The sequence below is a fragment of the Dendrobates tinctorius genome, unplaced genomic scaffold (assembly GCF_039654945.1).
Source record: "Dendrobates tinctorius isolate UK_male_01 unplaced genomic scaffold, ASM3965494v1 ptg000004l, whole genome shotgun sequence".
Taxonomy (NCBI): Eukaryota; Metazoa; Chordata; class Amphibia; order Anura; family Dendrobatidae; genus Dendrobates; species Dendrobates tinctorius.
The window spans coordinates 29,767,860-29,780,441 of record NW_027361672.1 but is presented as its reverse complement, the minus strand read 5'-3'; the positions used below and the strand labels follow the sequence as shown (position 1 = coordinate 29,780,441).

The window sequence follows — 12,582 nt, the reverse complement described above, 5'->3', positions numbered from 1 at the left end:
GTTTACCACCAAAATGTCGCTAACTTTTGAACCGGTCGCTATAGCCGGGAGTCTCTAAGGCCGCTATTTGGCCGTGAACTGCTATGGCAAACATCAGGACCACACAATCATGATCTCGGTGTGTCAATTAGGTTAAAGCAGAAGCCCCCACAATCTATTAACCATTTATTTGATGTCGCTTTTGACAGCAGCAACTAAGGGGTTAAACAGATATGGACGGTGTCAACACTGATCGCTTGTGATCGCAGCAAGTTGTCAGCTATAATGTACAGTTGACAGCTGCTGGATTGTCACCTGTATGGGGATGCTATTCTCTTAAATCTCAGGTCAGTAAAAAGACATATTGGCTGTCAATAAGGGGTTAAAATAAAGAAAAAAAAAAAAGGGACACGTAATTATTGACGCCTCAGAACAACCTGAACAATACAACTCTCATGTTATTCTGTACAGAGAACGCCGTAAAAAATAAACGCGTCAATGTTGCTTTTTTGTTACACTGATACACCAAAAATTTAATAGAGATCAAAAAGTCATATGTAAAGAAAGTATATACATGATCGCAGCAAAACATCACACAAAAAAAAGTCCTGATCTGGCTCATTTGGCGAAGCAAAATTGGAAAAAAAAAGTTACAGCTCTTGGGATATAGTGATGAAAAATCTTTTTTATAAAAAGCATTTTTACTGTGTGATGGCAGCAAAACATATAAAAAAAAATATAAATCTGACATCGCAGGAATCGCACTGACCCCAAGAATAAAGTAGTCTTATCACTAATACCGCATGGTGAGCAGCGCAAAAATAAAAACTATACTTGGACTGTTGTTTTTGTTTATTTTGCTCCCATATATTGGAATAAAGCTTGGCTCTTCCCTGAGCACTTGCGTCATTGTTTCCAAAATTCACAATTCAGATCAAACCCCTGACGGAACCACTCACTATAATGAGGCAGATGGAGTCACCGGACTCTGTCTGGCATTCTGGGGGTGTCCCATCATTTTAGGCGTCTTTTCAGTACACAAGTTGGTCGACTGCAGTTCTGTGAATGCCTTAAAAAAATGTCTACCACTGGAACAGATGCCAAACTGACTCCAAAGTGACTTCATCTGCCTTATTAAAGTGAGTGGTTCCATCTGAATCACATTTTTGTGGTATTTATACAGAAACCCTGACGTAGTGCTTAGCTTAGAAAAAAAGAATGTGACCCAGCCTTATACTGACAGCGATAAAAGCTATGTACCCCAAAATGTTACCAGCAAAAACCCTAATTTATCTCACACAAAATCAGCCCCCGCTCAGGTCTGTCCTCGGTCACTGGAAATATAGGGACTTCCCATGTTACTGGTAGAACAGACTCCCACCACCTCAAATAAAATAGTGACATCTGCACTCCCGAATCCAAACGCCCCCTTCTTCTGAGCCTCACTGTGCTTAAACCGTAGTGAGCAGTCACATGTTTGGCATTTTTGTAGCTGAGAGCACTTTACAATATTCGGGCTATGTGCACACGTTACTTTTTTTAGCGTTTTCACAGCATTTTTCCCCTGTGAAAACGCTAAGAAAATGCATCCCATGCAATCCTATGGGATTCCGCATTGCTGTGCTAATGCTGCGGATTTTTCCGCTGCGGAATCGCATTGCGGAAAAATCCGCAGCCTCTTCATTCTTTGTGCGGAATCGAGACGATTCCGCACTCATAGGATTGCATTGAAACGCTCACTTTACGCCTGTGGCTATGCCCACCATGTGTAAAGTGAGCGCTTCATGTGCGGATGGTACCCAGGGTCTGGAGGAGAGTATCCTCTCCTCCATGCCCTGGGTACCATATTCCTGTAAAAAATAGAATTAAAATAATAAATCGCGATATACTCACCCTCTGATGGCCCCCGGTGCCTTCCTGCCTCTCGCCGCGCTGCCAGCATATTCCGGTCCCAGTGATGCTTTGCGCGAATCACCTGAGATGACATTATGATGGCATGCCATGACGTGCAAGTGCGTGTATTTCTACACATGTCACTCGTACTTGGAAATATTTTCAAAACCGTTTAATCAGTACCATTTTTTCAGAATTTTCATATTAACAGGGCTACCAATCCTGTGAATTTCATAATTCAACTTTTCCTTCTTGGTGTCTCGCAGTTTCACTGTTGAGGAGTATATCTTTTTACATGGTCTGTGAGTATCTTTTCATTTTCAGAAATTACAAAGTCTTGTTTGGCTGTTATTGGTGTTAGTCTAATGACACACAGAATTTGATAAATGAGCCATATTTTAGGACTGTCCAAAACGTCACTGTCTTAGGTTAATCAGTCCCGCTATGGTTTTTATATCTGGATTTATCCTATAAATTAGTGAGGAGGGAGAACCTAGTCTCATTTGGCAGAGTAAATCTGTCTCGACTCCATGTTCTGGCCTAAATTTTCAGCTCCACAATCTGGAGAAACCAGGAAAGTAATAAAGCAGTTCTGCCATATTGTGATGGCATTTAGAGCGCCATACCTTGGTGAAAGAACAATTGAATGCAGTAGGTCATCATTATGTTGAACCAACATATTGGCAGGCACTGGCAGTTTTTGGTTTCGTCGGGCCCAGACTTTCATAAAGGCTTTCTCCAGCTAATTTGCTAGATGCACATGTGCATTTTGTATTTTTCTTTCTTCTCTGGCAATGCATATTGAACATGTGTCCTGGATTAGTGACCAACTCTATGCCCATCTGGCTCTGCTTACCATGTGCATCCACGTCCATGCGGCCAACCCTGAACATCCATCCCATGCACGTAATCGCCTTTTTCTCTCTTTCCTTTATTCCCCATGAGGGACCATGACCTGCAAGTGGCTGGTGATCTACAGAATCGTGTGGCTAGCTATATGATCTCAGAATTCCTGTGGATGCAGAAAAAATGATGGCGTTTTATGACCCAGGTGCTAGCATACTGCTTCCCTCTATGAACTGGCAGTGGTTTGGAGTAAAAATTCTCACTTTTGTTTATGGAATTTACTCCCCTGCAATCGTCGGATAGGGGGATGATGGCACCATCATCGTAGAAAGTGCCAGATATGTATTTTGAAAAAAAAGTACAGCAAACTAAAAAATTGGGAATGTTACAGCACCCATCTTGTTCCCTCAGACACCTCTGCACTCAGTTTTGGAGGGTCACTGCGTTTTCCATATAAAAATGCCAAGCAATTTGCCAAGTTTTGGAATAGCTCCCTTTTAAACAAATTGTGTGGCTGTGATCTGTCCTGATGTGCATAGATTTGATAATTTTATTTTTATACTTCTTGCTAGTTTTAGGGTATGTGCACACTATAAGTATTTCCTGCAGACCTTTCTGCATCAAAAAGGTTTCTATTGGTAGGAAAAACGCTGCATGAAAATGTTTTTTTTTCTTTATGCATCTTTCTCATTCATTACAATAGGGGAAAAAACACTGCAAAAACATTGAAAGAATTGACACGCTGCAGATTGGAATTGGCTTCAAATGTGCAAAGAAAAAATAAGCAACATGCACATGACATTTCTGAGACCTTTTTTGCTTTGCTGGGACAGTAAAGTGTTACGTTTTTCGCTCAAAATGCGTGGAAAAAAACAGCAAGAACATGACGTGTTAATATATCATTACTGTTCCAAACATTAGGATGGGATTCACTAAAACACAGTTGTATATTTCTACCTGAATGAGGTTTATGTTTGTATTTTTAAGCAGGCCTAATAATCTGAGAACCGTGTAGTTTTTGACGCAAGAATGAAATAATGTACCCTGTTTTTATTTTTTTATTTTTGTTTTTTAAGAAATTGCACAAGGGCCATTTCCAAAAGTGAGGATTAGACCTGTTTGTATATTCACACTGCACAATGAAATGCAGCGGCATGTATCGCACAGCTCTATATTTAACGAACAGTGTTCCATTTTTCACTTTTATTTTTTTTCTTTTATATTTAAAGGGTGAATGGTCAAAAGTTAAAGAAATTAAAAAGGAAAAGTGGCAAAAAAGAGGTGTGGCAGAAAGTCTGTCATTCCCTGAGGTAAAACTGCCAGGTGTCTCAGCCCTGCTAACTCCTAGCAATTCCCATCCACAGACCTCAGGTGGGTATGCGTTCCATTATAAAAAAAAAAAATAATTTGATTAAAAATTCAAAAATAACACATTGCATCTATGTTTTTCTGGACAATGCATTAGGTCTGTAGACTATTAAAGGGAATACATGAGCAGATATTCTGTAATCCAAGAGCAGCATGATGTAGGGGCAGAGACTGATTCCTGTGATGCGTTACTTATTGGTCTGCATGTTGTAATTTTAATAGTCATTGATTTTTCTGCTGCAGATCTAGCGGTTCTCTGAATGCTGAGCCGTGCATAACCTCGCTTACACCACTGATTAGCAGCTTTCTATGAATGCATAGTATACACAGAAAGCTGCCAATCAGTATTGGGGTTATACAAAAACAGTTGACCAGGAGGCACGAGACACCTTGTCTCTAGTGCTAATCTGCTAATAAAACACTGATTTTATAGAAGCCACAACAGACAGCCAAGTGACACATCACAGGAAAGAGGCTCTCAGCCCCTATATCATGCTGCTTTCAGACTACCTAGAAAAATGCTGCTGACATATTCCTCCTTTTAATAGTCAGTTAGATATAGGATTTATCTTGATTTTGCAGTTGTGCTGTGGTTCTCAGCCTTGTGACAAGAACGAGAAGTAAAACGTTGTGAATTGTAATCCTAAAACAATGTGCAGTTTATGCCACAAACATGTACATAGCCGTAAAGTACAGTATACTGTATATCCTGTGTGTTCAATATATGTGAATGGAGTCATTCTGCTGTAGGTACATGAAGCTTTACAAACCACATTTAAATGACAGTAAATACTGCTTTAGCTCAGACCTTCACAACATCTGGCCTGCGGAAGGGTGGTGTACGACCCACAGAGCTGACAGGGAAGACTCTGCTCCTACTTCCTGAATTCAAACGTATTCGCATCTCTGAGACGCAAATACATTTGAACACTGCTGACACATCGGGTCAGGGGCTGACTAGAGTAGTACTAGTCAGCCCCTGACCTGACGTGTAGCAGCATGATGAGGTCTGCACTACTAAGCTCTCCAGGATGAGCTGAGGATGAAATGTCTTGATATTTTAGATTGGGGGACCGAAGGATGGTTGTATTACTATGAGTGCACACAATGTGGTAATTTGGGACATCATGGGGCAATTAAGGGGGAATTGTGAAAGGGGTCATAGCGAGAGGCAGTGGTGTGTGGGGGGACTTGGAACAGGGGCATTTGGGGGGAGATATGGAAAGGAGCAGTTTGGGGGGACATTTGGGGGGAGATATGGAAAGGAGCAGTTTGGGGGGACATTATAGAGAGGTATTTTTGATTAGGGGCAGTGTGTGTCGGAGGGTATTTTGGTGAGGGGCAGTATGTGTCTGAGGTATTTTGGTGATGGACAGCTTGTATCGGAGGGTATTTTGGTGAGGTGCAGTGGTATTTTGTGTAGGAACCACAGGCAATTATTTATTCAGGGACAGAATGTAGTCTTTAGGGAGCAGTGTAATGATACTTTTATTTTTAAAGAGAATCTGTCATCAGAATGCTGTAGATAAGCCCCTGATGGCGGTGGCTGCAGCTGATAGGCAAAAAAATTGATGACAGATTCCCTTTAAGGGCAACGTGTTGGTAAGTGCTGCGGTAAACGGAGCAGAGGGAGATCTAGCTTTGGGCATGAAATCTCAAAATGGCATCTGTGGTACAAAAGGGATAGTAACGCCAAATGGAGATGATGTCTCCTATAAGGCACCTAGATGTAAGTATTTATTTGTGATCCTGCCTGCGTGTCATCAGCACTGTGGTTCCTGTATGGTCCGTAGTCTGATGACTGGTAACAGCAACTCCCAGTATATCCTTACCATTGTCAAGGACATACTGGGAATTATAAATTCATGCAATACAAATGTATATGGGGCTGACTTTTTATTACAATTAATCGCTGTACTAAGCTTATTGCTGTATGCATGTACTGAAGGTGTTTCTTGCTCTGCACTTATGTGCTGACGGTGACTCAGGCGCTGAATGTGTGCCGACGGTGGCTTTGATCTTGTACACATGTAGCAATTCATAACATGTTTCATGGCTACGTTAAACCTTAAAATGTGTCAAAAATGTGAGGATTTGCTGAGTTTCTGCAACAAAAAAACAAACTCAGTTTAAGTTGGTGTGTGTTCACACTGATTTTTGTTTTTAGAACAGAAACTCTACAAATCCTTCTCAAGTACTCAAAATTTGGTTTCAGTGATGTATTAATGTACTGATGATGGTTCTGTTGATCTATTCATGTAACTACCCCTTCAAAAAAAAAAACTGGAAATCCCCACATGTATTCAAGCTGTTTAGCAGCCGCAAATCATACAGGCAACAAAAACTAAATCTCCGAGCACGCCAAAATACTCAGAGAACACCCAAGCATGCTCGGAAATCTTGAGTACCGAGCATGCTCGCTCATCACTAGCGCCAACTTAATAACAGCATTATTTGTAGCCACACATGCATGCAATTATTACCATCTTGGCTGTGTATGAACACATTAGAGAGCACCTGACAGCAGATGCATGCTGCCTAATCTATGGCAGCATGTATGAGGCACTGGGTGTATGAACCAAGCCAGGTATGTTTGAATCTGAAATGTTACGGTGTTTCAGAGTCCAGCATACATTTTGTAGCGACCAGGAACTGATAATCGTGCTGCAGACTAGTCTGACAGGTGGGTCCCCCCGGTGGCTTTTCCCCATCCGCTGACTTGGATTTGAAAGGTCTCTGCCCAAAAGATTGGGCAACGTGTAATTTCTCCTTTTCACTTCAATATGTTTGCAGAGTGATACACTTGTATCTTTCAGGCACTTTACATTTGTCTGACCTGGATCAGGACACCATGGATCCCCTAGTAGATGATTCTTCTGATGAGGAGTTAGTGGTAAGTTTTTAGTCTTACAATATTTTGTAGAATAAAATGTCTATAATATCTGTAAGTGTGTAGATTATGTTCTTGTAAGGTTGTTTTGGTAACGCACACATATATGAAGTATCATACATTTCAATATATATTCATTTTCAGGCAAATCAAAGTGACACTGCCAGTAAAATGGATATTGGAAGCAACGAAGACCAGATTGGTACTTTTTTTTCCCTAAATAACCAGTGTTCGGCAAGTCTCTCATTTGTTTCTCTGTAAAGGAATTGTTGGCGGAGCTTCTGGAGAAAAGTCCTGTCGGTCAGTGGCTCTTGTCCAGTCAGTGGTTCTGCTGACGGACAGGGCTCTCTTTCAGCAGAAGAAAAAACCCATACGTTCCTTTTAGTAGATTGCATTGCTAGCTTCTGTATAACATACCCAAAGGCACCAAAAAGTCATGTGCTAGCAAACTCCCAAAAAAAGAATCCAAATACCATAGATGAGAGGAAAAGGAGTGGGGTTTGCACTGAGGCACCCTCCAAAACAATATTGTATAGGAGGTAAAAAATGTATTCAGCATAATATATCCTCTCATAGACATCTAGCCTATTTAAAATGCAATTAAAAACCTCTTGGGTACAATCACTGTAAGATGGACCTGCCCACATACATATCTGCATCCAACCCCTAAACAATAAAAGGTGCAAGCATAGTGCAGTGTCCAATCTTCATAAGAGTTATGATAATGCAAATGATCAGAGCAGTCCAAGCTAAAATGGCATCTATCAACTGCAATGGAAGCAATATGAGTGAAAAATATATAGATAAAAGTACAAAATCTGATAGCACATGCAGTTTCCATCTTGCCCACTGAGCATAGATGGCAAGAGAGAAGAGCAGATGTTGAAAGATGAACAAAGGTATAGAGAACACCAATGATTACAAGGACTGCTCCTGGGCCAAGGGTGTAGCAGAGACCCCATGTGTATTACCACTGTAATACATGGCTTCTCAGGTATTAGAAGACATTTTTAATTTTATTTTTTAATCCTGAACCATAAGGGTTCATGTACAGTATTTCACAAAAGTGAGTACACCCCTCACATTTTTGTAAATTTATTATCTTTTCATGGCAAAACACTGAAGATATGACACTTTAATACAATGTAAAGCAGTCAGTGTTCAGTTTGTACAACTTGTCTAAATTTGGTGTGCTCTCTAAATAACTCAAAGCACAGCCAATAATGTCTAAACCACAGGCAATAAAAAAGTGAGTACAACCCGAAGTGAAAATGGACAAATTGTGCCCAATTAGCCATTTTCTCTCCCCAGTGTCACGTGACTCATTAGTGTTACAAGGTCTTAGGTGTGAATGGGGATCTGTTGTGTAACATTTGGGGGCATCACTAACAACACTCATACTGGTCACTGTAAGTTCAATATGTCACCTCATCCCAAAGAAATCTGAGAGTCTGAAAAAATGAATTGTTGCTCTAAATAAAGATGGCCTAGGTTATACAAAGATTGGCAAACCCTGAAACTGAGCTGCAACATGGTGGCGCAGACCATACAGCGGTTTAGCAAGACAGGTTCCACCCAGAACAGGCCTCGCTATGGTCGACCACAGAAGTTGAGTGCACGTGCTCCGCGTCATATCCCAGAGGTTGTCATTTCAAAATAGACGCATGAGTGCTGCAAGCATTGCTGCAGATGTTAAAGGGGTGGGGGGTCAGCTTCCAGTGCTCAAACCATACGCCACATACTGCATCAAATTGGTCTACGTGGCTGTCGTCCCAGAAGGAAGCCTCTTCTAAAGATGATGCACATGAAAGCCTGCAAACACTTTGCTGAAGACAAGCAAACTAAGGACTTGGCATACTGGAACCATGTCCTGTAGTCTGATGACACCAAGATAAACTTATTTGGTTCAGATGGTGTCAAGTGTGTGTGGCAGCAATCAGGTGAGGAGTATAAAGACAAGTGTGTCTTGCTTACAGTCAAGCATGGTGATGGGAGTGTCATGGTTTAGGGCTGCATGAGTGATGCCGGCTGTGGGGAGCTATAGTTCATTGAGGAAACCATTAATGCCAACATGTACTGTGACATGCTGAAACAGAACATGATCCCCTACATTTGGAAACTGAGCCGAAGGGCAGTATTCCAACATAGGGACCCCAAAAGCTTCCAAGACGACAACTGACTTGCTATATAAACTGAGGGTAAAGGTGCTGGACTTGCCAAGCATGTCTCCAGACCTAAATATATGGTTGGGGACCACAAAGTCTCTGACATCCACCAGCTCCGTGATGTCGTCATGGAGGAGTGGAAGAGGATTACAGTAGCATCCTGTAAAGCTCTAGTGAAATCCATACACAAGAGAGTTAATGCAGTGATTTAAAATAATGATGGCCATACAAAATATTGACACTGCTCACAATTTGGCCATTTTCACTTAGGGGTCGACTCACTTTTGTTGCCAGCGGTGTAGACATTATTGGCTGTGTGTGTTATTTAGAGAGCACACCAAATTTGCACTGTTATAAAAGCTGTACACTGACTACTGTACTTTGATACAAAGTGTCATATCTTCAGTGTTGTCCCATGGAAAGATGGAATCAAATCTTAACAAAAATGCCGGGGGTATTTTCACTTTTGTGAGATACTCCTAGATGTCCATTTTTTTCAGAGTTTTTTTTTTTTTTAGAAAAACTGTCCTAGTTTCAACAATGTTGTTCTGAGTTTCACCCAACTTTGGTCAGTTTCGTTTTCCTCGGATGAGAAAATAAAATCTCCACTCTTTATCTAGCGATCCATGAAATACTGACGCCACTTGGATGACTGAAATGACTAACAGAACTCATACGTAAAAAATGGATATCTAAATGAGCCCTAACTTATAGATGTGGAAGGAAATGGATGGACTCAATAGGAAATCGGCTACCAGAGATTGACTAAACACTGCTACATATGACATAGAAATGTGTTATACTGTGCATATACTGCCCACTATGTTGGTCATGCAAACCAACTTTCATAGTAATACATTGTATACACTGTTTCCTCTATTGTAATAGTCACTCCATGTTTTAAAAGCTTATCTTTTGCAAAGTAACTTGATTGTTTCCTTTTGTATCATGCTAGAGCTTATAAAAGAGCTGCATCTTTCAGGCAAAGCTGGGGATTCAAAGAAAAGAAAGCGCGCAAGCAATGAAAAGCCTGAAAATACTTTAAAACCACGTAAACTATTCACTTCTGGTGAGAAAAGCTCACTGCTAAAAAGATCTATGCGTTTGCATACATAGTATGCTTGGCTGTATAGACTTACTGACAGTTTATTCTAGTCTCCCGGCATCAATCCCTGTTCAGACTGAATTTACTAAATGGCAATGGAAAATATAAACATGGTCTTGATATGCTGTGGACAACTGTAAGTGTTTGCTGCCTAGCCAATAGACTCATGGAAGGTCAAATTATTGTATTAAATTTGATCCCAAAGCAACAGAGCTGTGAGATATGGAAGCAAATGTTCAGCGTTCCAATTTGAATCCATGTTTCACAGATCCTTTACTGATCTGCAGACAAGGATCAGAATAGGACATGTTCGGAGTTACACAGATTTCGCACTCGGATCTGTGATTTTTATGCATTGCACTCTATGGGTCCGAGTGCTATCTGAGAAAAAAAAATCACAGTACACCGACATTTCACAATGTGAATGTGCGAATTCAACCCTATTGGAAGTAGATGGTACTCTCTAAAGGAAGCAGCTAGAGAGACTTGAGAGATTCCTGGTCTCCTGTCTTTTTTTGTAGCACATATTGAAAATTTAATAACAGCATGTAGAACATTATGCAGAAATATTGAGCAGTGTGGCTGTGAATCCAACTTTGGATCAGGTAAAGACACAAACTAGAATCCCATTTGTGTATGTGTGCGCGCGCTGTTTCCTTATTCCTCCTCATAGACTTAAGCAAACAGCTGTAATTTGAGTGTTCAGTGATAAACATTCTGTTTATCTGGCAGGGCTCTGTCCCAGATCTGGAAGCCTTTATCGGGGGTCTGAATCGCAATGGGTCCAACATCAAGCTCACTTATAACTTTAACCAGAGACTTGACTCATTTCTTGATGTGGAGATTAGGGTTGGTGATGATGGCCACATTCAAACTGACATGCATCGCAAAAAAACATCTGTCAATTCTCTCTTACATGCATCATCGTCACACCCGATCTCCACAATCAATGCTATCCCGACAGGACATTTTCTCCGGGCCCGGAGAATTTGTGCTACGGATGTGTCGTTTGAGGGTCAGGCCAGGGATCTTGGGAAGAGGTTCAGAGATCGGGGCTACAGTAATAGGAGCATTAAGAAAGGCTACTTGAGAGCTAAAAACACTAAGAGAGATGATCTTTTGGCCACCCAGAGAAATAAGAAGGAAAAAACTGAGGGTGTGATTAGATAGATCTCTACGTTTAACCAGCAATGGGATACCATGAGATCTATTTTAAGCAAGCACTGGTCAAATTTAACGACTGACCCTCTCCTTGGCCAGTATTTAGCCTCTGGCCCATTGATGACAGCACGTAGAGGCAAAAATTTGAAAGATATTTTAGTATCTAGCCATTACACTTCTAAATCACGTTTTTTGTTTGGCTCTAAGGGGAGAAACAATGGATTCTTCCCATGTGGAAAATGTCTCGCCTGTAAGAACCATGTCAGATCCACGTCCTTCGCATCATCGGACGGCCTCAAAGTGTTCTCAATTAGGGACTATATTACCTGTTCGACTATACATGTGGTGTATTATGCCATTTGTAATTGCAAACTAATTTATGTTTGCCTAACATCTAGAGAGATACGAGTAAGAACCCGGGAACACATTAGGGATATTGAGACCGCCCGTGATGTGGACGACGTGGACTCTCTAAAAACAATACCCAGACATTTCAAGTTAAAACATAAATGCAATCCAGGCGACCTAAAAATCAGAGGGATTGACTATGTCAATATGGGGATCCGTGGTGGCGACAGTATACGTCTCCTAACAGAAAAAGAATGTCGCTGGATTGTGACACAGGGGACTATGGTTCCTTCAGGGTTAAATGAACAACTTAGCTTCTCATCATACTTATGAGCGAACGTCGTCTGCACACTAATGATCACTGTATTTTATATTTGTTTTTAGTTTTATGTTTCGCTTATCTAGTTTGTGATATCTCGCTTATGGAATTATCTTGTATGCCTTGTCCTTGGAATCCATTGAAACATTTGGACATGAAATTGTCTGAATCCCACGACATCTGCTGTAAAGCCATATAACGAAGAATGGCAAGCCGTGCATAGGATTTTTTGATATTTATGAATTTATGTGGATATTTAACTAAAATGAAATATATTGTCTCTGCATTGAGTATCATGTCATAATGTATCATGTTATAACGTATAATGCGTGTATATTTAATGTGCTTTTAATATTGTGATGCTTTGCAGCTTTGTGATAAATTGTGGGCATTACGTGCCCTTAAAGGGAATCTGTCACCCCTTTTTTGAGATCATATAATGATATCATTCAATTGTGTGTCACATAAGGATTCTCTTAGTGCTTTTTCTTCCCCCTGACCCCCCACC

The 12,582-nt window shown here is 40.8% G+C and overlaps 1 protein-coding gene across 6 annotated transcripts in view; it reads left to right on the top strand.

Moving 5' to 3' along the window:
- SYCP2L (synaptonemal complex protein 2 like) overlaps positions 1-12,582 on the top strand; it is a 320,192-nt gene that overhangs the window by 247,529 nt on the left and 60,081 nt on the right. For all 6 annotated transcript variants that reach the window (XR_012230581.1, XM_073566695.1, XM_073566676.1 and 3 more), the window contains 4 exons: positions 3,948-4,089; positions 6,903-6,979; positions 7,121-7,178; positions 10,097-10,210. Coding sequence is in view for 5 of the 6 variants with exons in the window: in XM_073566695.1 (XP_073422796.1) it covers positions 3,948-4,089; positions 6,903-6,979; positions 7,121-7,178; positions 10,097-10,210 (391 nt within the window). In the remaining variant the exon portion in view is untranslated. The remainder of the gene's footprint in view (positions 1-3,947; positions 4,090-6,902; positions 6,980-7,120; positions 7,179-10,096; positions 10,211-12,582) is intronic.